Source organism: Nothobranchius furzeri, chromosome 14, assembly GCF_043380555.1.
Source record: "Nothobranchius furzeri strain GRZ-AD chromosome 14, NfurGRZ-RIMD1, whole genome shotgun sequence".
Taxonomy (NCBI): Eukaryota; Metazoa; Chordata; class Actinopteri; order Cyprinodontiformes; family Nothobranchiidae; genus Nothobranchius; species Nothobranchius furzeri.
Genome location: NC_091754.1, coordinates 49,325,980 through 49,350,004, shown reverse-complemented (window position 1 = coordinate 49,350,004; position 24,025 = coordinate 49,325,980). Strand labels below are relative to the sequence as shown.

Genomic DNA, 24,025 nt, shown 5'->3' with positions numbered 1-24,025 from the left:
ATCCAGGACAAGACTGGGAAGCAGGTTGGGAGGCAGACTGTGAGGCTAGCTGAGAGGCAGGCAGGACAACAGGCGGACGGTGGAGAGCGGAGGTCAGGGGATCTTGAGCGACAGGACAGTGGTAGACAACTGCAGGTGACGGTAGGTTCGTTCTGAGGACAAATGAGCAGGAACTTTCAGGACTCTACAACAGACAGGTCAAGACTGAGACTGGAACAGGCAGACAATCACGTGGCGTCATCACGTGGCCAAAAGCTAGAACTGTTCAAATGAACTATTAGAACATTTAGCCTTCTCATTCCAGTTGTTGAAAAACATTTTTTTAATTATTATAAAGTAGTAATAGTCACTTTGTAGATACACTTTTCTGTATATTATTTGAAGATTAAAAGGCTATGATATGGCGACTGAATGGGAAACGCAATGGGTCAATTCTATGAATTTTTGATTTTTACAAGGGGGCGGTAGAGACCATCGCTCGGCTGAAGAGATTACGTAAGCGTCGATTGTCGAGTCATGGATCGCTGATGTTTTAACATCACACATTTAGGGGCATGACTCAGCAAAAATCATTGGAGGAATGGCAAAATACAAAAACGTAGATCCATGGCACACAGATTTGGCTTACTTGGTTCTGAGTAAACCCAGTCTGGCTCCATTACAAGACGGCGATTCCAGTTAGAGCTGTAGCTAACCGGCGCGCGAGCGTGTCAGAGCCGATTAGCATCTGCTTCACAAAGGTAAGAAGAAACCCCAGCAACCTGGTACTTTATTCGAGCTAACTGAAGGTTTAATGCCCTCCGAGCTTAATTTAATTAATTTTTATTATTTGTTTGGTTTACACGGTCGTTTCGCTACATAATTTCACAGCTATTTGTAGCAAAATGAGTCAAGTAGTGTTGCTTAAAAGCTTGCCTCGCATTCTTGTGTTTTGATCCCAACAGCCAGACTTTCATGACTTTACTCTTTTTTTTTCTTCAGGTAACTTTCAGGTCCTGTTAATCTGTCCCGAAATCGTTTTTAAAAGATCTCATACTTTTTCTGTGTTAGCGTAAACTGCTCAGCAATAAGAAAATACTGAACAGAAACCATTAAGTCCCAAAAATAATCTCTAACAGACATTTTTAAAAGTTGTGGGACAGTATGAAAGAACTAGAGGAATTTCCTTGACAATCTGTTGATGCTAACCCTCTACACACTGACTAGTTGTCTCCCAGCTGCAGCCATGGCCATCAACAGCTACTGTGAGGTGAACACCCCCATCTCTCACACCTGGCTGGATGGAGGCATCTCCCCCTGCTTCTACTTCACCCTGGTCCCCACCGTCCTCCTCAGCATTGCCTTCCTCCTTGGCACCATTCACTACATATTCTACCAGAAATATGGCACGGCAATGGAGCCCAAATTCATCCCTCGCTCCTGCCTCTATGGATTCCAGCTGGTCCTCTCCGTCCTCCTGCTGCTTCTGTCCATCGGTGGGATGGTGTGGCAGGCTGCTAGTGCCTCAGAGCTCCCAGGATATGTGGTGTTGTACGGGTGCTTTTCCACATTTGCCTGGGCCTGGGCTGTGGTCCTGCTGAGGGTGGAGAGGCGGAGGGTCCTGGTGATGGACCGGACAACGGGACACAGCACCGTCCTGCTGGTCTTCTGGGCCCTGGCTTTCTCATCTGAGAATCTAGCCTTCATCTCTTGGTTCAGTCCTCACTGGTGGTGGGGACTGGAGAACAACCAGCAGCAGGTCAGGAAAACACACATTTGGGGATAAAATTAAGAACTTAACTGAAGAATTTTTGTTTTTCCTTACCTGTTGTGTGATGATGTGCAAGCATCACCCAGTAAACACACAACTACACTACAATGCCTTCACTCTCCCTACGCTCGTGTTTTATTGTTCTGTTTTTTTATGAGTTTTAGTATTTGTATGCCGCTTTTGACAGAAAGAATCACAAAGTGCTTCACACCACAAAATATTAACGCAGACAACAGCATAAAGGAAGCTTTGTTAGGAAAAAAATCAATAAATCATAAAACCTAACGTAAGAGCAATAAAACATGTACCTACAAAGCATCAGAACATAAAAATCATGCTACACAAACAATAAAATCAATAAAAACAACAGAGTGAAATAAAAGGCCTGAGTAAAGAGATGTTTTCAGCTGCTTCAAAAACAAAATACGATGTCATGTTCAGTTCCTTGTGCTTCCGTAAAGGCTGTAGAAGGAGCTTTACAAATAACGTTTGATTTATTTACAATCCGTGTCTTTTGAACCACTCCCTTCTGAGTTATGACCCCCGACTTGAAATCTAAAGACTTGAGAAACTCGCTAAACAAGGAGACTTTTTGCTGAGTCATGCTTTCAGAACCTAACTAGCTTCTCCCATGCTGAGTCACAGACAGCAGCTTCATGTTGGTGCAGAACAGTAAGCATGACTTGGTGTTTTTGTCTTTCTTTTGACAACAGTGGTCGTTAACGAGCAAGTCACCCCCTACCAGATTCTTAGGCCTAGTCCACACGTAGCCGGGTTTTTTTTTTTAAACGAATATCCGCCCCTCCAAAAACTTGCATCCACACCACCTCGTTTTAAAAATAAACTGTCCACACGTACCCGGATAAATACGTTGTTAAGGACATGCCAGACCTGTAGGCGGCAGTACTTCCCCCGTTCTTAACCTCGTCCTTCGTCTGTGGTCTTCCGCAAGGAGCAGTAATTCCGCTCGCAAAAACAAACAAGCAAAAAGCGCTTGGACAATTGATAAAGCGAGCGCAGCTCTGAGGGCATCCATGCTGTCGGCTAGTGTAAACACAGGTCGCACACGTGATGTCAGCATTTATTTTGTCGCGGAAAGTGACGCTGCGGACCCTAAAACTCCGGTTTTGTCTGTCCACACGCAGACACCCAAAACGGAGAAAACACAGATCTTCACTTTGGCCGGAGTTTTTAAGAAGATCCGTTTTCGTGTGAAAAAGCTCCGTTTTTGTGTGGACGACAGGCCAAAACGTAGAGAAATATCTACGTTTTGGCAGATCCCCGGCTACGTGTGGACAGGGCCTGACTCAACTCCCACTTCCTGTTTGAAAAATGCAACAAATGCTGTTGCCTAGCAGAACAAGAGGGCGGAGCCGCTAACAAATAGGCACACATACACAGGCTCACAACGACATTGTGACATCATATGGTACCAGCTAATGTTCTACGGTACCTCTTAGCTAATAGCGATGGCAGATTTTAAATTCAAATGCAGTGCAGAGTTTTTACCTGACAACGGCACAACACTGACAGTTTTAGGCAGAAAATTAAAATTTTTACCAAAATGCACTAAAGTGCAAAACTTGACTACACGTTAGACACACATTTATGTAGTTTATCAGGGAAAAAAAGTTGATTTGGGGGAGACTTGCTCTTTAAACTCTAAAATCCTTGTTTAAGGTGATGTAACAAGGTTGTGATGAAGCACAGAGTGAAACTGTTTACTGTTAAATTTATGAACATTAAATTACGCCCGTCTTCATGTTGATCTGCTGCTAACTGTTACAAACCCCTCAGGTCCAGTTTGCCCTGTGGCTGATGCGTTACATCAGCACCGGGCTTCTCTTCTTCATCGGCCTCAACGCGCCTGGCTTGCCTCGGAAACCTTACATGCTCCTGATCAACGAAGACGAGCGGGACGTGGAAAACGTGAGTGTTGCTGTTTGTTGTCATGTTCGTTTAAGCTCTCAGAAGCGGTTCTGGACCAACGTCTCGGTTTAACTTGTGGCAGAACTTGTTGGGGAGAACGGAGGAGAACCAGTCCACCTGGCAGGGGTTCAGGAAGAAGGTCCGCCTGCTCGTTCCCTACATGTGGCCACGTGGGAACATCGTTCTCCAGCTTCTGGTGCTCTTCTGTTTGGGACTGCTGGGAGCGGAGAGGGCTATTAATGTCTTTGTGCCCATCTACTACAAAAACATTGGTGAGCGAGCAGCTTCCTGGACCACCTGCTAGCTCGTTCCAAAGCTGTAGGACATAAAAACATTATATCCCGTCTTTCTCACAGTGAATGAGCTCACCAGCGGCAGCAGCTGGCCCACTGTGTGCTCTACTGTGGTTGTGTATGTGGTGCTCAAGTTCCTGCAGGGTGGGGGTGCAGGTAAGTACGACTGAAGATGAGGAGGATGGCCTCGAATGTCAAACAACTTTGATTCATCGTTTCCTCATCCTCATCCCAGGTTCCTCAGGGTTTGTCAGCAACGTGCGCACTTTTATGTGGATCAAGGTGCAGCAGTTCACCAATAGGGTCGTTCAGGTTCGCTTGTTCGCCCATCTTCACGCTCTCTCTCTACGCTGGCATCTCAGCCGCAAAACCGGGGAAGTGCTGAGAAGCATCGACCGCGGCACCTCTTCCATCAACAGCCTCCTCAGGTAAAACGTCACCTCTTGGCCTTTAGTACCACCGGGCCTTGTGTTTGGATTTTGATCTCCAGTCGTAAAATGAACTGTATTTTTTTTTACAGCTACATAGTGTTCAGCATCTTTCCAACCATTGCTGATATCGTCATCTCCATCATCTTCTTCATCACTAATTTCAACGCCTGGTTCGGCCTGATCATCTTCGTCTGCATGACTTTGTATCTGAGTAAGCGGCGATCGATCAGAACCTTGATCGAGTGTTCGGGTTTAGTTTAGAAGTCCTCTGATTGCTCTGTTGGCGTCCCTCAGCTCTTACCGTCATCATCACCGAGTGGAGGACCAAGTACAGACGGGCCATGAACGAGCAGGACAACGCCGCCAAGGCCAAGGCTGTGGACTCCTTGTTAAACTTTGAGACGGTAGGTCGAACACATTTCTGTAATCTGGAGGGAAGATGAACTCTCGTGGTGCCGTTTGTGTTGATGTGAACCTCAAACTATATCCTCTTTTATAAATAAACACGAGTTAAACAAAAGGCTTCAATTTACAAGCAGGGAATTTCTCAATGGTTGTCCACGGGTTGCTAGGAGACCGCTTCTTCCTTGTTACACAAACATGACTCGGGTTACAGACCAAACCAGACTTCCAGGAAAACCTCGTTTGGATCAATGATGCAAAAGTGGAGATGCTTGTACTTCATTATATGTAAAAACTTCTCAAATGTACAACAGATCAGCACCGAGGAAGCTGCTGGACCGGTGCTCCTTCCAGCCACTGCACTAACCATGAGCTCGTTTGACTACCAAAGTGTTCTGGAGTCGGATGTTTTAACGACCGGAAAGCGCTACGACAACAAAACACCTAAAAATAACAGTTTTATTAACCGCGTTGTGAAGAAGAGGAGTTCTAAACTCCTCAGCATGTTCCTGCTGCAGATGCTGGTTCTATCTGCTGCCTCGTTCTCTTAGTCCCACGCTAAGCAACATTAATCACACTCTCATCCTTGTGAGCTCACCTTTGCCTCGTGTCTTCATGATCAAGAAAACGGAGAGCTTATCCCGTTTGTTGACACGGGTTTTAATTTTGAAAGGTAAACAAACTTGAGTCAGACGTCAGATTAGTGGAGACAAAATAATTCCGGTGAAGCCTTTTGGTCAGACGACAGCTGTCGGATTTCCTTTACACCATTAAAAGGTTTTTGTTTGAAAATGAACATCTGGCAGCAAAATTGGTGATGGGCCTCGCTTGCATGTACATTGCATCTAAAACGTACCGGTGCCGCTGTTTTACAGGTGGAGCGAATACTCCTGGAAAAAGTTGATTTGGCAAACTTCAGTTGGAAAACAAGTCAAAGGTCCAACCCCCTTTCTTTAGGCTCTGCCCATAAGCCACGCCCCCAGAGTACAAGAGAATGCTGCATTCAATGAAAACATTAAGTTTTCTTACATTTAGACTCACTGTCAGCCTCTTTTCTGCCATAATTCCTAACGCATCTACGTAACAGCCGCAGAACTTTCAGAATGGACTCCTCACGGTCCGGTGCGACTCAGGAGTGCTCCGGATTCTATCCTCTCTGAGCGTTTACGAGACCGAAGCCACTGGGACCTAGATCAGAGATCCAGCAGGACTGGGCTCAGCACACTGGGAACGTCCTCTCCGTTACGCAACCGTGTAACCATTTAGCATGCTAGCTAACTTAGCTAGTGTGGCTCTGGCTGCGCTTCCCGTTTATCTGCTCCAAGCCACAAACACGTGATCCGTAGGGAGGTGTGTGCAGAGAGGAGAGGAGCAGTTGATGGATGGATGGATCAGGATCCAATCATTAAGAACGGGATGTTCACAATGACTGGATGAGGGTTTTCCAGGTTTTACTGTTTTTGTTTCCATCAGTATGTAAAGATAATTTTATGCACGATGGCGACAGAAGCTCCAGAAATCATCTCTACTGCAGAAATAGTGAATATATGGGGCGATGGTGGCACGGGAGTTAACTGCTCGCCTCGCAGTCGGAAGGTTGCAGGTTCGAGCCCCGCTCAGTCTGACGCTGCTGTCGTGTCCTTGGGCAAGACACTTAACCCACGTTGCCTGCTGGTGGTGGTCGGAGGGGCCGGTGGCGCCAGTGCTCGGCAGCCTCGCCTCTGTCAGTGCGCCCCAGGGCAGCTGTGGCTACATCGTAGCTCATCCCCACCAGTGTGTGAATGTGTGTGTGAATGGGTGAATGACTGATTGTGTTGTAAAGCGCCTTGGGGGGTTCAGGACTCTAGAAGGCGCTATATCAAATACAGGCCATTTACCATTTACCATTTACATGTTTTTAATGGTTTAACTCCCTGATTGTTGCAAGTCAACGCTGGTTTATTTTTGCTGTATTTACCAGGTAAAATACTACAATGCAGAGAACTACGAGGTGAGGCGCTTTGAGCAGGCCATTCAGACGTATCAGGTAAGTCTGTTTTTATTCAAACCCGGCTGGATTTATTCCTATACATGTCCAGAGTTTGGTTTATGTCAGTGTTGTGTGTATTGTGCTTCCTGGTCTAGGGTTCAGAGTGGCAGGCTCAGGCGTCCCTGGCCCTCCTCAACCAGACCCAGAACCTGATCATCGGACTGGGCCTGCTAACCGGCTCCCTGCTCTGCGCCTACTTTGTCACGGAGAGAAAGCTCCTGGTATGGACCCCGCTGGGATTCCAGATGTTCTGACGTTACTTTCTTAAAGAAAACTATAAATGAGGATTTTCTGGTATCAGGTGGGAGATTTTGTTCTGTTTGGCACCTACATCATCCAGCTGTACACCCCCCTCAACTGGTTTGGAACCTATTACAGGTGAGCGACTTAGGGCTCCTTCCTGTTAATGGGGAGTTTTCCCTCTCCACTGTCGCTACATGCTTGCTCAGTATGAGGATTGATGTGATGAAATGTTCACTTTTGAGACCGCTTGTCGTGATTTGGCGCTGTATAAATGAACTGATGTAAACAAAAGTGACTAAATATTGATTTTATTTCTTCTGCTTTTCCCTCCAGTTAAAACAAAGATGGAATAAATGAATCTGTATTATAAAAACAGCTGCTGGGGGGTAAACTTTAATGTTGTTTCTGCAGAATGATCCAGAATTCTTTCATTGACATGGAGAACATGTTTAAACTGTTTGAGGAGGAGGAAGAGGTTGGTTTAAATCCGAACGCCGTTTAGATTTCAGCGTGGAGTTGTGTGATCTTTAACGTTCGTCTCTGCAGGTGAAGGATGAAGTCAATGCTGGGAATTTGCTGTTCAAGCTGGGAAAGGTGGAGTTTGAAAATGTTTACTTCAGCTACCTGAGCGGGTTCGTTGCAGTCGGAGGGATTTAGTAAAAGTTATGTGACGGTTTTATAGCAGCTAGTTAAAATTCTTGTTTTTGTTTTACAGCAAAGAGATTCTTCGAGACGTCTCCTTCACCGTTCTTCCCGGACAGACGGTGGCTCTGGTATGGCCGCTTTTATCTATGGACTTGCTTTATTTTATTCCTAGGATCAAAGCCAGCTGCGGTCATGAAATCTTTTAAGATTTGATTGGACTTCTATCGTTTTTGTTGTTCTGTCCAAGGTCGGACCGTCGGGATCAGGAAAAAGCACCATCGTCCGCCTGCTTTTCCGCTTTTATGACGTCCACGGAGGCTGCGTTCGCATCGATGGCCAGGATATCTCAAAGGTAGGTGCAAGACGGCAAGAAAAGGCCTCAAAAGTCCATGTGAATGTGTGAATGCTTCAAAAATGTGCAATAAAAATGATGTTGTTCCTCAGGTGAAGCAGAAGTCTCTGCGTTCCCACATCGGCGTGGTTCCCCAGGATACCGTGCTTTTTAATGACACCATCAGGGAAAACATTCGCTACGGTCGCATCACCGCCTCCGACCAGGAAGTGGAAGAGGCTGCTGCGGCTGCAGACATACACGATAAAATCATGACCTTCCCTGATGGTAATGTCTTAAATCATCCGTCTGCAGTCGCCTTCGTCATTAGGACTCCTCTGAAGTTAAACTTCCTCTCGTCTCTGGCGGCCAGGTTACGACACACAGGTGGGGGAAAGAGGTCTGAAGCTGAGTGGAGGAGAGAAGCAGCGGGTCGCCATAGCCAGAACCATCCTCAAAGCTCCCCAGATCGTGCTGCTGGATGAGGTTAGGGTAACCAGATGTGGTTTAACAGATGCGGGTTTATGTAAACAGCTTTTTAGAACCTTATGCTTGTGATTTTTTTTAGGCAACGTCTGCTTTGGACACCCAGACGGAACGCAACATACAGGCCTCTCTGGATAAAGTCTGCACCAATCGTACTACTGTCGTTGTGGCGCACAGGTAAGACGTTTCTGTGCAGAAAGGGGGTATTTTTGTCTTTTCTTTACTAATAAATCCATATTTTTAACACAAAAGATTGTCGACCATCATCGGAGCAGACCAGATTCTGGTCGTCAGTGACGGTCGGATCGCTGAGCGAGGACGGTGAGTGTTCGCTTCACACCTGCTGCTTGGAACACTCTTACCTGTGAATTGTGAGTAAATGCCAGCATTTGTGTTTTTCCCCATTGTAGACACGAGGAGCTGCTCCTAAAAGGAGGCCTCTATGCTGACATGTGGCTAAGGCAACAGCAGGCCCATGACTCCGATTCCTCCTCAGACACGGAAACCAAAGATCGTAAATCTGAGAAACTCCAACCGCCTTCAGCCTCTTTGGCCCACCACAAACACTGATCGTATCTGTGGTCTTGACAAAGCTACATTATTTTCTCTTTAAGTTGATGCTTTATTTATAAAGAACACTTGGATTGACAAGAATATTATTTATTCCTGGAGTTTTTGTGCAATATCAGATTTCTTGTCCAGTCACAACTTGCATTATATGCATCAGTAAATTAAAGGGTCAGGTAAAAGGAACGTCATTGGAAATTATTCTCATCTAAATAGTGATGCTAAACTAAATTCTCACTAGAAGCACTTCTGTTTGACTTTTTATTGTTTTCATTTACTTTATGATGTCATATTATGTTCTTTTTTTTATTGTGGTGCTTGAAACAATCTAACCCAAGAACAAACCGAAAAGATAAACTAGATCATTTGTATCTTGTTGCTCTGGGAAGCTAAAAATTCAGTTTTTCTTTTAATATTTAACAAGCAGTCAGGGATTTTGTCTTATTTTAGGTTTGACATTTTTTGAAATGACGTTCTTTTTTCTTAGATGTGCAGAAATATTCAGTTTAAACTTTACAAGGTGTGTGGGATTGTCTGATCATTGTATTTTGTAATGACTTGTAAATGTCTATTTTTGACATGCTGATTGTATTGAAACTTGTCCAATCAATGTTAATTCAGTCATTGCTGACAGTTTTTATTTAATCAACATGTTAGAAGATCTTCATAGAAAATAGATGCAATAGAACGCACATTCAGAATACGTCCTGATGTAAATCTGCAGTAATTTATCTATAAAGATATATAACTGTAAAGTATTTTTACACAAATAAAGTTTGTTTCAATCTAAAATGTTTTGGGTAAAGTTAATTTTAGAACACAGCGCCCCTGCCGTCAAACATGGGTATTAATTTAAAAAAGAAAGCAAACGGTGGTTGCCTCTCAGCGGTGTTTTGCTGACAAATGTATCCCTGCTGTTAAAAGTACCCCAGCGCCTGGTTTATGTCACTGAAAAGAGTTAACGAAGTTTAAAAAAATTACGAACTACAATTAATTTTGATTTTTTTTTGTTAGACACATTTATAAATGAACGATGTTTGCCACTTTTGACTCAAAAACATTTTCAGTGAGAGGACATACACTTTCTATAACGAGGGTGCATTTTTCAGCACACCACCATCCAGGGCGCGCTGCGGAGACAGGCGGGGTCCGGGCCGAGCAGACTTCTCTCACTCGTTTTTCTGGCGCGCTAATGTTTAGTCTATAGTGAACATGGATTTCGACGCCTTAATTAACGAAAATAACTTTCATTTTTCGGACTTCCAAGAGTTCACGGTACGTGGCCAAGCTAGGTTAACGAGTTGCGTTAGCTAGTGTTAGCTGTCTGACCTGACGGATACGATGACTCTCTGGGTTCCTTATATGGCAAACAAGGAAATGTATCTTCTATTTGTCTCTATCATACTGCTCAGGGATCTGGTGGTTTGTTTGGATTTAATAGTGACACAAGTTATTCGGTTAAGACTACGTCTGTAGTCTAGTTGCTTATGCTAGTTTAAGTTCTAGCATTAGCTAATGAAAACAGTTAGCGTTAATAGCTAACAGATTACTTTATAACAGTTGATTTATAATGCGGGAAGGGTCCTGAACGCTTTGCTTTGCTTGTTTGTTTGTCGTTAAGTTAAGTTTGGCATTCTAGCAGTTTGTTATGCTAACCCTAACCCTCTCCCGCATTAAAGATGCTAACCTAATGCAAGCTAATGTTTTTACAGTTTCTTCCTGGACACCAAAAACTAACGGAACGAGTGAGAAAAAGACTGTACTATGGCCTGGACAAAGATGTTGCTTTAGACGCCCTTTCTTGTCCTGTTACAGGTGAGTTACTGTGCAGGTGTTGCAACCATCACAATTTGTGACCCCGGGGAGCAGTGTTGCATTTTGTTGCGTCTGTACATCCTGAATTGGCATAAAAGCGGAAGATGCTAGGTTAAAGCCGTAAACTACGTAAGCTTTGAGGAAGTTGTGCGGCGCGGACCATGGTCACACGATATGATCGTGGCTATCACAGAATGTGACCATCTGGATCAGTAATAATGCAGATAGGGTTGCCAACCGTCCCTTGAAAAACGGAATCGTCTCGTATTTAGAAACACAAGTGCACGTCCCTTATTGAACTCAAAAGGGACGCACTTTGTCCCGTAATATAGTATGGATCAAAATTAGTCTGTAGTCTATTACCGGAATTAACGCTTTGTTTGAAAGCCAGCCCTTCGCCTGCTCTGTGACCAATGAACTGACCGCATGCTTACACACGAATATGACGATACAGATTACCGCTTATTTCATTGGTCGAGGAACGGTCGCTTGGGGAGAAGATACCGGAAGAAAACAGACGACAGCAAACAGCACGGCCAACCGGGAAACTAACGCCGACACTGCTGTACAAGTCTCGGACGACAGTACCCCTCCGAGAAAGAAGAAAAAAGGCTTCAAAAATACAGGGAGGAATGGGAAAAGGAAAATTCCTGGCTGGAAAAACTGCGCGATAACACCTATAAAGCGCACTGCACCGTGTACCGGCGCAGTTTTTCCAAAGGGCATGGTGGACTCACTGACCTCAAGCAACATGCGTCTAGTAGTAGCCACATGAAAAACATAAAGGACGTGAAATTACGGGGAACCCTCGATCAGTTTGTCGTCCACAAGGCCACGGCAGAAGCAGATATGGTAAGTAAACATTGCTTTTTTAAACCCTCTGGTTAAAGTGAAGGTATTTATATGAAGAAAAAAACCCACTGTGTTGGGGCTTGTTTACTATTATTTTTATTATTTTTGTTGTCTGTTTCTGTTTTGTCATTAGTTTTTCTATTTTTTTTTAACTTGGGTGTTTAGTTTCGATGTAGCCTTGTCTTGGTTTATATGTTGTTTGGATAATTTTAAACTAAAAGGATGGATAAATACATAATAAATAAAGTGAACTATTGTATTGTATAAAAGCTATACAATGTAATAAATATACAATAAATGTTTTCCATTTATTTACCACTGTAAGTGTTCTATGTGGTGCTTATAACCCAGGTTTACTTCTTATCTCCATTGGCAGGTTAAACATCTCTATGGATGAGCTTTATGACGAGTGTGTCACTGCAACCAGCCTTCTGGAGCCCCTCACCAAAGGACCTCAGGAGAAGGATAAGTGGCAGTCAAAGGGAACAGCAGAGAAGTGTATAGAAATTCTTCAGGCAGCTGACCTCTCCAACATCCAGCCTGTTGTATCGTTTGTACTCAGCATCCCATCTTCCACTGGATTGGCAGAGAGGATTTTCTCTCTCATGAAGAATAAGTGGACTGATGTGCGGAACAAATGTTCTACTGAAATAATTAGATGTGAGCTCATTGTCACTCTAAATTGTGACATGTTTTGCTCAGAGTTTTACTCTGCAGTACTGAAAGACAACTCCTAAATGCAGCAAGATCTCAAAAGAAATACAAATGGAGAAAATAGTCTGTTTTCACATAATGTAGCATTGAGCTTTTGAGTTCATGAGTTTGGACTTTTTTTTTTTTTACTTCAACCGTAGGCTACAGTCAAGGCCTTTGAGGCACAAATATGTTTACAGCTTCTCCACAGACTTTCTGTTTGCACTTTTCTAATTGCACTCAATGTGCAGTTACAGCGTTGCTCTTTCTGTTGTTTTCTATTAATTTATACAATTTTAAGTTAAGCAGAACAGAGTTGTTTTAAAGAGAGTTATTTATATTCTAAAAAGTAAAGCATAACAGGCTACCGTTTAAGAAAGAGACCTACTTTTTTTTTTGTCATTTTGCACAAAAAGTTGAGCATAACAGTTTTCTGTTTAAGAAAAATACCTTTGTTACTTATAATAATTTTGTAATTTCACGCCATAAATGTATGGCTAAATGATCATTTGTTTCCCATGTTTTCATATCACAAAGAATATGCATCTTCTTAAACCAACTTCAAGTCAAATGGTAAAAAAATAAAATCCTTTCACACCCACACACAAAAAAAGAGCAAAAAATCACCACGCTGGGAAGGGTGGCCTGGAGCGGCCGGCCCTGCCTGCGAGGTGTCCCTTATTTATTTTTCAGGGAGTTGGCAACCCTAAATGCAGATGTCTCTTAATTATCACTAAAGATAATAACAACAAAAGCCGTTTCGTGATGTTTGTGTCATTTTATTTTCCTTTTATCTCCACCAGTACATATGAGTGGCATTGGAGTGATAGGAAAAAAACGTAGCAACCAGATAATCTGCAGTGGTTTCTAATAAACTGAGGATGTAGATCACAACAATTTATTTCAATAAATGGAAGTTCTGAACATTTTACCTGCGGGCTTTGCTTGTTGTAAAATCAATGTTTAATGTTAGCAAACATCCTCAAAGCTTATGCAGTTTACGGTTTTAACGTAGCATGTTCTTCTTTTGTGCCAATTCAGGATGGACAGACACAACAAAACGCAACACTGTCCCCTGGGGTCACAAATTGTGATGGGTCACAGAATTTGGTGAAACACCTGTTTTGGTGTAGTTTAGATGGATAGCTTCCTTTTGTTGTCTGACGTTTCAGATGCTTATCTTGCATGTGAGATGTTTTGGCACATCCTGAAGCATGATGAGGAGCATATGTGTTGACTTTGTGCTTCCTGGAATTTCAGATATTGCTGTTGAATTCTTCCAGAAGTCTGCTCCAAGCCCAATAAAAAAGCTCCAAAAGGAGTATGCTGCTCATGTGGCAAGGTCTGTCTCATGTTATGGATCTGTGGCACTAAACCTGACATTCTAAAAATAGGAAATGATTACTAAATTCATCATTTGTGGTTCAGGGAGGCATGCATCTCTCCGTGTGCCATGATGCTGGCTTTGGTTTACATCGAAAGACTCCGACACAGAAACCCAGAATACCTGCAGAAGATCTCCTCGTCCGACCTATTCCTGATCTCAATGGTGCGTGTTTGGGATTCTTGATTCTTTGTAAACAGACATTCTGCTATTAAAAGTAACATAGAGAGAATCAAATTACCATCTGATGTTCTTTAGATGGTTGCCAGCAAGTACCTGTACGATGAAGGTGAAGAGGAAGAGGTTTTCAACGATGAGTGGGGAGCAGCTGGAAAATTGGATGTCCAAACTGTCAATAACCTGGAGATGAGTTTCCTGAACGCCATTGTGAGTGAATTTCCCCAGTGTGGGAATAATAAAGTTTGTTCTATTCCTGCTTGTGGAAAATTTCTCAACCTTTTGTTTTTTAGGAGTGGAGCCTCTTCACGGAGCCAAAAGACGTCTTTGACATGCTAAGCCAGCTGGAAACCAGGTTGGTGATTTCTAACGTTTTCAAAATAAATATTCAAAACAAAATTATCTTATTAAAAGGTGTAAAAATTGAGTTGCCATATTTTTAATCAGTAGTTTCCCTGAAAGTTGACCTAAAGGAGCAGAAAATACTTAGTTCTGATTTGTTTATTTTTTAATCCTGCATTGAATTTGTAGCATTGCAAAACACCAGGGCATGAAACGGGGCTGGTTCACCTACACGGACCTGTGCGTCCTCCTGGAGCACACTGCATGGAGTCAAGCCCTAATGGCAGTTTATCAGCACTTTACAAAGGTAGGGAAAGGAACTGTGTGCATACTTATACTGAAAGGCTCTCAGCTGATTTAGAGTATTATTGGTTGATTTGTAACTCACAGTTTTTATTTCTTGTTAGAAACTGCTTTAATAATAACGTTTTTCAGCCTGCTTTTGTTGTTTGTTGGCTGCGGTACTTAAATTTCACCCCAGGATGAAATTTAAGGTGTCATAAATCACCTTTAGTATTTGTGTTTTTAAGCACTGGATTAATTAAAATCTATTTGTTTACATCAAGTGGGCAGAGCTTAAATCTTCAACTGCAGCCAGCCCCTTGACTTCCACTTCTGTGTTACAAGTGACCGCACGATTGCCAAGCAGCAATCCAAAATCTGACGTTTTTTACCAGTCAGTGAATGCACCATCAGTTAGAAGAGAATAATAATTTTCTATTTAACAAGAAAATAAGTTGGATTCTGTTCATTACAGTTCAGGACCAATCTGAATTTGTAGCTGGTATCGGCCCACAAAACCACACTCCTGGGTCTTTTACTTTTGCATCCAAACTACAATAAGTTTTGGGGGGGGGGGCATCAATGAGAGATGATAACATTTCACTTGTTTACAGGTCTCCTGTATGCTTGGCCTGGTGTATCTCACCAGTGTAGCGGGCCTCATCGCCACCAGCGCTGTGCTGCAGCAGCTGGATCTCTCCAGAGGAGACCAGTCTATTGTTCTCCCATCAGAAGAAATCTGTTTCTCCCACATCCCGACTTCCAACCTCAGCCCAGAAGCCGCTGTTGCTGCAGCCCGCCGCCCATCCTGCTGTGTGCTGTCCAACAAGAGTCAGACTGGTTCACTAACTCCTGCACCTGTGTCTGCACAGACGTCTGTTTTCTTCTCTCTTCTGGCCTCTGTAGTTTATAAACGTCCCGAACAAAATCCCAAAATGGAATCCACCAAGTCCTGGTCTGCTTCCTCCGTCGTCTGCCCTGGCTGTCTTGGACCGCCGCCTCATCTTCAGTGTCTTCTTCGAAACACCTCCACACTCCACAGCAACGGCCCCTTTAAAAACCACCCGCAGTTATTGTCTCTGCCCTCCGGGGTTTTTGGAGCGGCAGAACTGAGTCAGAACTCTCCCTTTGGCCTCTTTGCACCTCTAAATTTGCACTCATGCTGTCCAGAGTTTCTGCTGCCTGGCGACAAATACCAAGCTCTGCTGGTACCCGGCTAGACATCCAGGTTTGCTAACGTCAGATCTGCTCTGGAATTGATGGTTTTGCTTTTCCAGATGTAGATTAAATGTATGTTTCACTTTTCAGAGTGGAGGGAAATGGTTTTGTGATGCGAAAGAAGCTTAAGTTTTACTTTTAATGCAGATATTTGGAGTTCATGTGTTTTCATTAGCAGCAACAAAACTTCAGGTTTAAATTGGTCTTATAGGATGCTTCCGTCTTTGAAAACAACAGTCATATTCAAGCTGGAGGAGTGAGGGCTAAGTATGTCAGTATTTTTACGAATTTGCTTTTATAATAAAGAGGGACGCAATATTTACAGCATTTTTATTTTACTCATAATTACACAATTAGTACTTATGATTTTGGTCTATCACCCACGAAAAGCACTGGTTTTCTTTTTGTTTGTCGTACAGATTTTATTTTTTCAGCTAAACTTGACTTGGATTGTAACATAGGAAGGTATCACAAACAGGAAGTAGGTACTTGATCGAAAGTTCTATCACAGTGCAATCTCTCATTCAACAGTCCTATTTTTGCTCCGATATTAAACAAATTCGTTATGTTTTTGTGTTGGCAGGATGTTACACGGACAGGACTCGTTAGGCATTTTTTGGGTTCAAGCTGGTTTCTGCGTTAAACGCTAACGGCAGGGTTCTTTTCTTGTTGCATTTGCACACCTTGCTCCATTTTCACCACCACTTTATTTTTCATGCTACTGCATTGTCTCCTTGTGTTTGGAGCATTTTTTTAAAAATTCATATTTTTGGGGGGAAATCTAGCAAGAATGGGAAAATGTTCAAACCTGGCAAACCACATATAAGTATTTGAATCTGATACACTTTGGAGCACAAATATCTTTCATTTTGTACATGGTGAAAAATGTGTAGAAACTGAAGGAATAAATGCTTTTCTTTAAACTGATTTTGTCACCTTGTCCTTTTTTATTTTGATACACTTAACAAACCACTGCTACAATTTTTATTTTCACTTGTATAAATGTAAAATGTGGTTTATTTTGGTGCAAAACACAGGTGTGTCCTAAAAGCTGATATTTTTGGAGCCAGGAAACTGAAAGTAAGTAATCTTTATTTATATAGCACCTTTCACAAGGTGCTTCACAACATTGTACATATAAAACAAAGTTCTGCCTACCCACGTATAAGTTGTGTTTTTCCGCTGATTACATTAAATGTATAAGACATTAAATTAGAATAAGGAGCAGCAAGTTAAAGAGATGGTGCGTATTCTCCCTGGCGACAAGGGGCAGTGCATACCTAAATCCCTGCAAGCAAACAGTATTTTTGTGTTTGAGTTAAGACCTTACCAACGGATGGCCATTAGGGTCAAAAATCCCTGGGAGCGCATTTGTCGAACAAGTACTTTGTCAGATTGTTCATCCTGCGGCAAAATGATCACATCAGACCCTCTTTCATCACTGGCAACGAGCAAAGAGGTAAATGTAAAACGTTTATGAATGGGCAACATTTTGTAACCGCTTGTTAAAAAAACGTAAACACGTTTTGTCCTCACAGGCTCACGTAAAAGGAAACGGCGTCTAATATGGCTTTTCCAAGACCTGCACTCGTGTATTTTAGACCCGATTTTAATGGTTATATGTTACACATTGTCACTTTAAAGTGACAGTGTGTATTTTTCCTGGCGATAGGGGGCAGTAGATTCCTAAATCATTGCAAGCAAGCAGTATTTTTGTGTTGGAGTAAGATCTTACCAACGGATTCCCATTAGGGTCAAAAAGCCCAGGGGAGTGCAAACGTCAGCAAAATAAGTACATAAGACTCCCTTTCATCAATGGCAACAAGTGAAGAGGTAAATGTGTAAAACAACATTTAAGAATGATGAAAATTTTGTAACCATTTGTTACAAATCAGTAAATGCATTTTGTCCTCATGGGCTCCCATAGAAGGAAGCATGGCATCTAAAATGGCGTCACCCAGAGACTTAGGGTGTTTCTCAATGCCAAGGTGCCTGAAGTGAGGGCCCGGGCGGGATTCGGTCCCCACACTCCCGGGTGAGAGTCACGCACACTAACAGCCAAAGGCTGTAACGTCACGTGACACGGGAGATAACGTTATATTTTATACCTATAAGTTTCAATATAAATACATAACAAGCCATTTACTTTTTAAATTGTGTAAATATTTAATAAATTACATATATGTGAGTTACTACCCACTAGTCACCGAAGCTGCAACTACTAAGCAACTAACCAACCATAGATAACTTCTTTAGATCTAAAAAAAAACAGTTTAAATTAGTTGACTTTTTTTTTATTTGAAATTTGCCCCCGAAGTATCTGCCGGCTTCTGATCCACCATCCTTTTGAAAATACTGCGGTGTAGTCTGGGAAATCTTTGACCAAGGCTAGGCTATAAGACACCTCCTATTTATCCTTGCTCAGCTAGCTGAACGGCTAACAAACAGAGAACACAGGCCTCGGTAGAACATGAACATTGGAACACATCTTGGTGGTTCCTGATGACGTATCTCCTAGGCAACCGGGGCGGGGCCAAGACATTAAGGCGAGGTTAATTGAGAAACACCCTTAGACCCGCTCCATGTATTTTAGACCTGATTTTTATGGTTATACGGTACAAAGCCTTAAATATATTTCAACAACTGAGCATCATTTAATTCATTTTCAACAATATTTTGATTGATATTTCCAGAGATTAATGGTAAAAACTACACATTGTCTCTTTAAGAAAATTCCCATTCATTTAAATGAAGGGGCGGAGCTTAAAACAGATAATGCAACCAGCCACCAGGGGTCCGGCTTCTTGTTCCCATTGAACTTTCAGGTTAAATTCAGATGTGGAGTTATTTAATCCAAGTTTCCAACGGGTGCTTAAAGCCCTTGAAAGTGCTTGAATGTTTGATAGAGTGCTTGAAACCAGTTACAGAAAGTCATAGGAAAACATTTACTTTTATAAGACAAGAATATCTAGCAGATGCTGACAAATCTTGAAAACTGACCTTGAGAAGTGACTGATTTGCTTTGATTTTGGCAAAAGTGTGAAAAACTGCCTGTATGTATTAGACAACACCGTTTGTGCAGGATATCCGCTCTGTCTAGCTACAACAGCAAAATGCATTTGTCTGATGGAGCTTTTAAAGCGATACTTCTCTCTAAATAACACATGTTACTCTTCCTATTTAGCTCTAATATTGACTGTTATCGCTCACTTTTGCGTTGAGCATGAATCAGAGAAATGCTGACAAATGATAGCCATAGAGCTAAAGTCATGCACATTCCCAATCTTTTAGCTATAGTTGCAGAGATGTGACATATGCATTATGATTGGATAGTTGCAGCACTGGTCCTGAGCCAAAGAACATGGTGGTCCGGTATGGCCATCACAGTCTGTGCGAACATGACAACGATGACTGTTGACATTTAAAAAGCAGATGTCTAGTTTTGGCAGAAAACTCAGTTCCTCCTATTGAACTTGTGCCAACCCCCCCCCCCCCTCCCCCCAGACACATACCACTTCCAGAGCTCCTAATATAGACCCAACTGCTTTGTGGAAAAGGGTAACAAACCCACTGGTCCTCGTCGCTCGCTGCTTTTGGAACTACTTTTTCATGGACACACAGAATAATGGAACCTCGTGTTTCAAAGGTAAAGTGCGACCAGTTTTTAAACTTGAAGCTTTTACTTTTGGCAAGTCATGAGGTCAATGTTTCACTTGTAGGTGTCGTGTTCACAAAAGACGCAGGAGATCCAGAAAAAAGGTGTGTCTGACCGTGATCTATATCTGCAAAAACATCAGTGTTACAACCTGACATTAGTAAATGTGCATACACCCTGTGTCCATGTTGGCAAGCTGCTGCGGTTTCTTTTTCCCATAGAGGCTGATGCCACCATCTACTTAAATTTTATGAAGAGCCACAGCTGCTATGACGCCATTCCGATCAGCTGTAAACTGGTCATATTTGATACCACGTTACAAGTAAGAATGGCGCTTTTCAGTGAGACAAATTAAAATCAGCATTTCAACCTTTTGTGACGTCTGAATTTCATTAACTTATCCAAAAGGTGAAAAAGGCCTTTTTTGCTCTGGTGGCAAACGGCTTAAGGGCGGCACCTCTATGGGACAGCAAGTTGCAAAGATTTGTGGGTAAGAAAATAGAACCATTGGTATAAATACATAAGATCTAGTTGATTTGAAATCTGCTTGGGCTACAGGTATGCTGACCATCACAGATTTCATCAACATCCTCCACTGCTACTACAAGTCCCCCTTGGTGAGCAGGAACATGAGGTCCATTTGCACAGTTCCTTTTCTGGGCCACACACTAATAAAAGCACACCATATAACAAAACCAATGTTGATAATACATGGTTTGATTCTGAGGTGTGAATTATTACTTTAAAATATATTAATTGTCTTGACTTTTTAATTCATGTATTATTTGCGACACGCTCACATTGTATTTTCTTCCCCGAAGGTCCAAATGTATGGCCTGGAGAGCCACAAGATCGAAACATGGAGAGGTGATTCACTTCAAAGTAAATATACTTCCAGATGAATTACAATTTGGATCACAAATCTGATTTTCCAATTGAGATTTCCCTATTTTTCCATCTAGATGTGTACTTACGGAATCCTAGCCATTACCTCATCAGTATTTCTCCAGAGGCTAGGTGAGTGGCAACTTAACTTTTGTGAATAGTTTTTCTCACAAAGCATCACATTCCTCTGGTTTCCTTTCTTTTATTGTAGCCTCTTCGATGCCATCTATTCCCTACTCAGATACAGGATCCACAGGCTGCCCGTCATTGATCCCGAGTCTGGGAATGTCCTGCATATTCTGACCCACAAGAGAATTCTCAAGTTCCTCCATATATTTGTGAGCAAGCTTTAACTTTCTGTTTGGAAACACGCTGTGGCACATGGATCTTCTGCTAATATTTAGATGTATTCAGGGAAAAAAGGTTCCCAGGCCTGCATTCATCCAGAAGCAAATCCAGGAGTTGGGGATAGGAACGTTCAGGAATATCGCCACTATCCAGCAGACAGCATCCCTTTATGATGCCCTCTCCATATTTGTGGAGAGGCGGGTGTCAGCTCTTCCAGTGGTGGATGAACAAGGTATGTTACTGGTAGCAGCTACGTATAATCCTGCAATGTGCTGAGCTAAGCATTTATTTATTCCTTTTCTCAGGCAAAGTGGTAGCACTCTACTCAAGATTTGATGTCATTGTAAGTACGATTTTGCAGTTAAACTTACGATACTAAATAATGCACCTTATTTGAATAGAAATATTGACCCTTTTCTTTGACTGGAAGAATTTGAAGAACCAATCAGAAGTAATTTAAGAAAATTCTGGATCATTAAAGGTCTCATTCACCCTTTTTTATTTTTAATAAATTTGCGGCGGTCTGAATGACTGAATGCCTTCGTTTTCTGTAGGGCTAAAAAAGCTCTAGCACTCAGGATTACAAATCTTAACCCTTCTTTCCACTGCACGTGAATGCGTCGTGAAACGGCCGCGAAACGTACTACGCGCCAGTTAGCTGCCATTGTAGTGGATGAGTTCCTTTCCACCGGCAGCGAAGTGTGACGTTATGCACGCGCCCCAGAAGCGACGGCACGCTATCATTACGCTCCAAGTCTTTTCACTTCCCAAACATGTCAAACTCCGCAGTTGAGATCGGGTCAGACAGGAAGTCAAACACAAAAACAGTGTAGAACATCTGAAAACTTTCAAAATAAATGTCAAGTGCAGTACGTCAACTTCTGTAACTGATGTAAACAGAAGAGAAAATAACCCACAGACATGTTTTCATGCGTGCGGCTGTCTTTCTTCTTGTTTATTATTGTGTGTGGACGTCTGGAATCATGCATGGTGTTGCAAATCTTCTGTGATTACGTGATGTCACGGGATCAGCTGTGTGGGCCGCTTTCGCTCACGTTTCGTGTCTGAATTGCTCCTTTGGTTGGGAACAACTCGCGGGTGGAATGCCGCTATTGCGTTACGCGACCACTTTCACGGCCAGTGGAAAGCCAGGGTTACTCTTTAATCTTTTTGTTTAAGCAGACGTCTCACCTCTGATTCGCTAATAGCTACGCGACTCTTCCTCTGCCTTTGTTTACAAAACTCAGAATATTGCAGAACATATTTATTTAGGTAAATAATGCTACGTTGATGTTTTATCTCTACAACTGGCACAAGCCCGAACCTGTTTCGCTATGCCGTAGAGTTGCTATTAAAGTTAGCTTCTACTGGCTGAGACACTCTCTGCTCTCCCCCTTCCTGTGGGTGGGGCAAAGCCAAGGTGGGCGGGGCCATGAATGCTAGTTTTTTCTGTGTTGTAGAAGAGACTGGCTTTTTTCTGACCAGATTTTGTTTTCCTGTTTATTTGTTTTCTCCAGCTAATGCAGGTGATAGTGGTTAAAGAAAAATTTCACGTTCAGCTTGTGTTTACAACTCAGAATGAAGTATTGTACGGTTTCTCGGTGAACAAGAAATTCAAACATTAAAGAGAAACCATTTTAAAATGATTTTTGAAAATGATCGATTACTCTTGAGTTTAACATGCAGACTGAACGGGAAAATTGTTTCTTACACCTATTACCTGGATTAGCTTAAAGAAAATAGATGGTGAAAGTATAGGATTTGATAAGCCTGATCTATACCACACTGTCACTTAACATTCATGAACCGAGGTCTCACCCTTGAGGAACACCACAACTCAAATGAACCAGTGATGATCATTGTTGGTGATAGAAACAATATTTTTGAGAAGTATGAGCGTTTTAAACTCAGATATGAGCACGTGTCTCACTGATGGAGGACATCTTGATGTGCAGCATCAAATCTGAGCTGTCTCCTCTTTTAACACTCCATATTTGTTCCCTGGCAGAATCTGGCCGCCCAGAAGACTTACAACGATCTGGACATAACAATGCAAGACGCTATTCGCAGGCGAAAATGTTGTGTTGAAGGTGTGATCACCTGCTTCCCAGAAGATACTTTAGAAGTGATTATAGACCGGATAGTTGAAGCTGAGGTTGGTTGTTCTGTGTTTTATCTGATGTCTTGTTGATATATGATTAATTTATAAATGGAAATCATTAGTTTTCCTTTCTTCTCCCAGGTCCATCGGCTGGTTCTGGTGGACAGGGCTGATGTGGTAAAGGGCATTATCTCTCTGTCTGACCTCCTGCAGGCCTTGGTTCTAACGCCTGTGGGCATTGATGCCCTTCTGTCCTAGCATTGGTTGGTAAATGTTCCCCTCTTCTGCTTCATTACTTGTGCAGGACTTATTGGCACTGTGCAGAGGCAGGTAGGCTCACAAGAAAGAAAGAAAACTCAAATGAAGTCGTGAAATCAATGCCATTGATTTTGTAATTATGCTAATTGCAAACAATGATCATACTTAACTTGTCTTTCAGAAATGGCATTCAAATGACAAAAGGAGGGCAAGTTCCCTGGTTGTCCTGGTGTTTTCCATCTTGTCTACCATGATCAGTTCTTTTTTTTCTTTTTCAAAATAAAAGTTAAGGAGAGTTGACTTTTCTGCCCTAATGGATTTCAGGTTGCCTTTGGGCAATGGCCACCATGGTGAAGGCACAATTTGTTGAAACGGACTGTTCAACATGTGTTTGCTTTTTATATGAATTTGTTTAAACTGTTTCTGATGTGTTGTCTTTAATAAGACTCCTACATAATAACAATGTGTTTTTGTTAATTACATGGAAAAGCCACTGCATGGCGTAACACCCCCTTTTTCTTATCTGTGACGACCCTTATGATTCCTCCGCCCACCATCATTGGATCACGTTAGTAACTAGACCGGAAATACACTTGTCCTTCAACATAAAACAAACCACATCCCAGCATTTGACACATTCACAAAATATAATAAATGTTCCACATTTGTACTTGTTTGAAAAAATGATTTACTGCTTTTTATGTCCATTTTAAAATCACAACATTGAGATAAAGGTAACTTCAACACGGTTTACTAATAAAAATCTATTTTATTCATGCCCTGGCCTACGTTAATAATATTTGGTATGAAAACGTGCATCTAAAAAAATCTAAAGATAAAATTGAATTAGTTTAACTGACTTTTTTATTTGGGACTGGGAGTCTTGGAAAATTGCTAAGAACAAAAATA

General features: G+C 42.2%; 3 protein-coding genes across 11 annotated transcripts; all 3 read left to right on the top strand.

The window, feature by feature from the left end:
* The first annotated feature begins 507 nt into the window (after positions 1–507).
* On the top strand, positions 508–9,730 carry abcb6a (ATP binding cassette subfamily B member 6 (LAN blood group) a). Of its 3 annotated transcripts, none has more exons than XM_054743133.2 (20): positions 508–740; positions 1,218–1,738; positions 3,548–3,679; positions 3,762–3,951; positions 4,036–4,128; positions 4,208–4,400; positions 4,493–4,614; positions 4,698–4,807; positions 6,766–6,831; positions 6,930–7,055; positions 7,136–7,212; positions 7,489–7,552; positions 7,624–7,709; positions 7,793–7,850; positions 7,970–8,074; positions 8,167–8,341; positions 8,427–8,539; positions 8,622–8,716; positions 8,792–8,860; positions 8,950–9,730. In XM_054743133.2, exons 2-20 carry the CDS (start codon positions 1,226–1,228, stop codon positions 9,107–9,109), a joined length of 2,547 nt encoding a protein of 848 aa, XP_054599108.1. In that variant the 5' UTR covers positions 508–740; positions 1,218–1,225; the 3' UTR covers positions 9,110–9,730. The 3 variants fall into 3 exon arrangements, with proteins under 3 accessions (XP_054599108.1, XP_054599107.1, XP_015808106.2); XM_054743132.2 differs by having other exon boundaries at positions 509–740; positions 1,207–1,738; XM_015952620.3 differs by lacking the exon at positions 508–740 and having other exon boundaries at positions 1,040–1,738.
* Positions 9,731–10,211: 481 nt separating this feature from the next.
* Positions 10,212–16,619, top strand: cnppd1 (cyclin Pas1/PHO80 domain containing 1). The gene is made up of 8 exons (XM_015952621.3): positions 10,212–10,381; positions 10,819–10,921; positions 13,727–13,808; positions 13,895–14,015; positions 14,109–14,237; positions 14,321–14,382; positions 14,559–14,676; positions 15,266–16,619. Exons 1-8 carry the CDS (start codon positions 10,319–10,321, stop codon positions 15,869–15,871), a joined length of 1,284 nt encoding a protein of 427 aa, XP_015808107.1. The 5' UTR covers positions 10,212–10,318; the 3' UTR covers positions 15,872–16,619.
* A 2,764-nt stretch (positions 16,620–19,383) lies between these two features.
* prkag3a (protein kinase, AMP-activated, gamma 3a non-catalytic subunit) lies at positions 19,384–23,786 on the top strand. Of its 7 annotated transcripts, none has more exons than XM_015952631.3 (13): positions 19,384–19,515; positions 19,589–19,628; positions 19,746–19,846; positions 19,933–20,014; positions 20,083–20,141; positions 20,346–20,406; positions 20,487–20,541; positions 20,651–20,747; positions 20,824–20,989; positions 21,063–21,100; positions 22,766–22,912; positions 23,000–23,188; positions 23,298–23,786. In XM_015952631.3, the coding sequence occupies exons 1-12, from the start codon at positions 19,495–19,497 to the stop codon at positions 23,114–23,116; spliced, it is 984 nt and encodes a 327-aa protein (XP_015808117.1). In that variant the 5' UTR covers positions 19,384–19,494; the 3' UTR covers positions 23,117–23,188; positions 23,298–23,786. The 7 variants fall into 7 exon arrangements, with proteins under 7 accessions (XP_015808117.1, XP_015808116.1, XP_070400284.1 ...); XM_015952630.3 differs by having other exon boundaries at positions 20,621–20,747; XM_070544183.1 differs by having other exon boundaries at positions 19,589–19,846; positions 20,346–20,391.
* Positions 23,787–24,025: the final 239 nt, after the last annotated feature.

What these genes read in the sequence shown, in the direction of transcription:
- prkag3a (XM_015952628.3), top strand. Translation starts at nt 19,495, where the DNA reads ATGGAACCTCGTGTTTCAAAG. An exon ending in TGGAACCTCGTGTTTCAAAG is followed by an intron (nt 19,516 to 19,588) that starts GTAAAGTGCGAC and finishes TTTCACTTGTAG; the next exon opens with GTGTCGTGTTCACAAAAGAC. An exon ending in TCAAGTTCCTCCATATATTT is followed by an intron (nt 20,748 to 20,823) that starts GTGAGCAAGCTT and finishes AGATGTATTCAG; the next exon opens with GGAAAAAAGGTTCCCAGGCC.
- cnppd1 (XM_015952621.3), top strand. Translation starts at nt 10,319, where the DNA reads ATGGATTTCGACGCCTTAATTAACGAAAATAACTTTCATTTTTCGGAC. An exon ending in CGGACTTCCAAGAGTTCACG is followed by an intron (nt 10,382 to 10,818) that starts GTACGTGGCCAA and finishes ATGTTTTTACAG; the next exon opens with TTTCTTCCTGGACACCAAAA. An exon ending in TTTATCAGCACTTTACAAAG is followed by an intron (nt 14,677 to 15,265) that starts GTAGGGAAAGGA and finishes ACTTGTTTACAG; the next exon opens with GTCTCCTGTATGCTTGGCCT.
- abcb6a (XM_015952620.3), top strand. Translation starts at nt 1,181, where the DNA reads ATGCTAACCCTCTACACACTGACTAGTTGTCTCCCAGCTGCAGCCATG. An exon ending in TACTTCAGCTACCTGAGCGG is followed by an intron (nt 7,710 to 7,792) that starts GTTCGTTGCAGT and finishes TTTGTTTTACAG; the next exon opens with CAAAGAGATTCTTCGAGACG. An exon ending in CCGGACAGACGGTGGCTCTG is followed by an intron (nt 7,851 to 7,969) that starts GTATGGCCGCTT and finishes GTTCTGTCCAAG; the next exon opens with GTCGGACCGTCGGGATCAGG.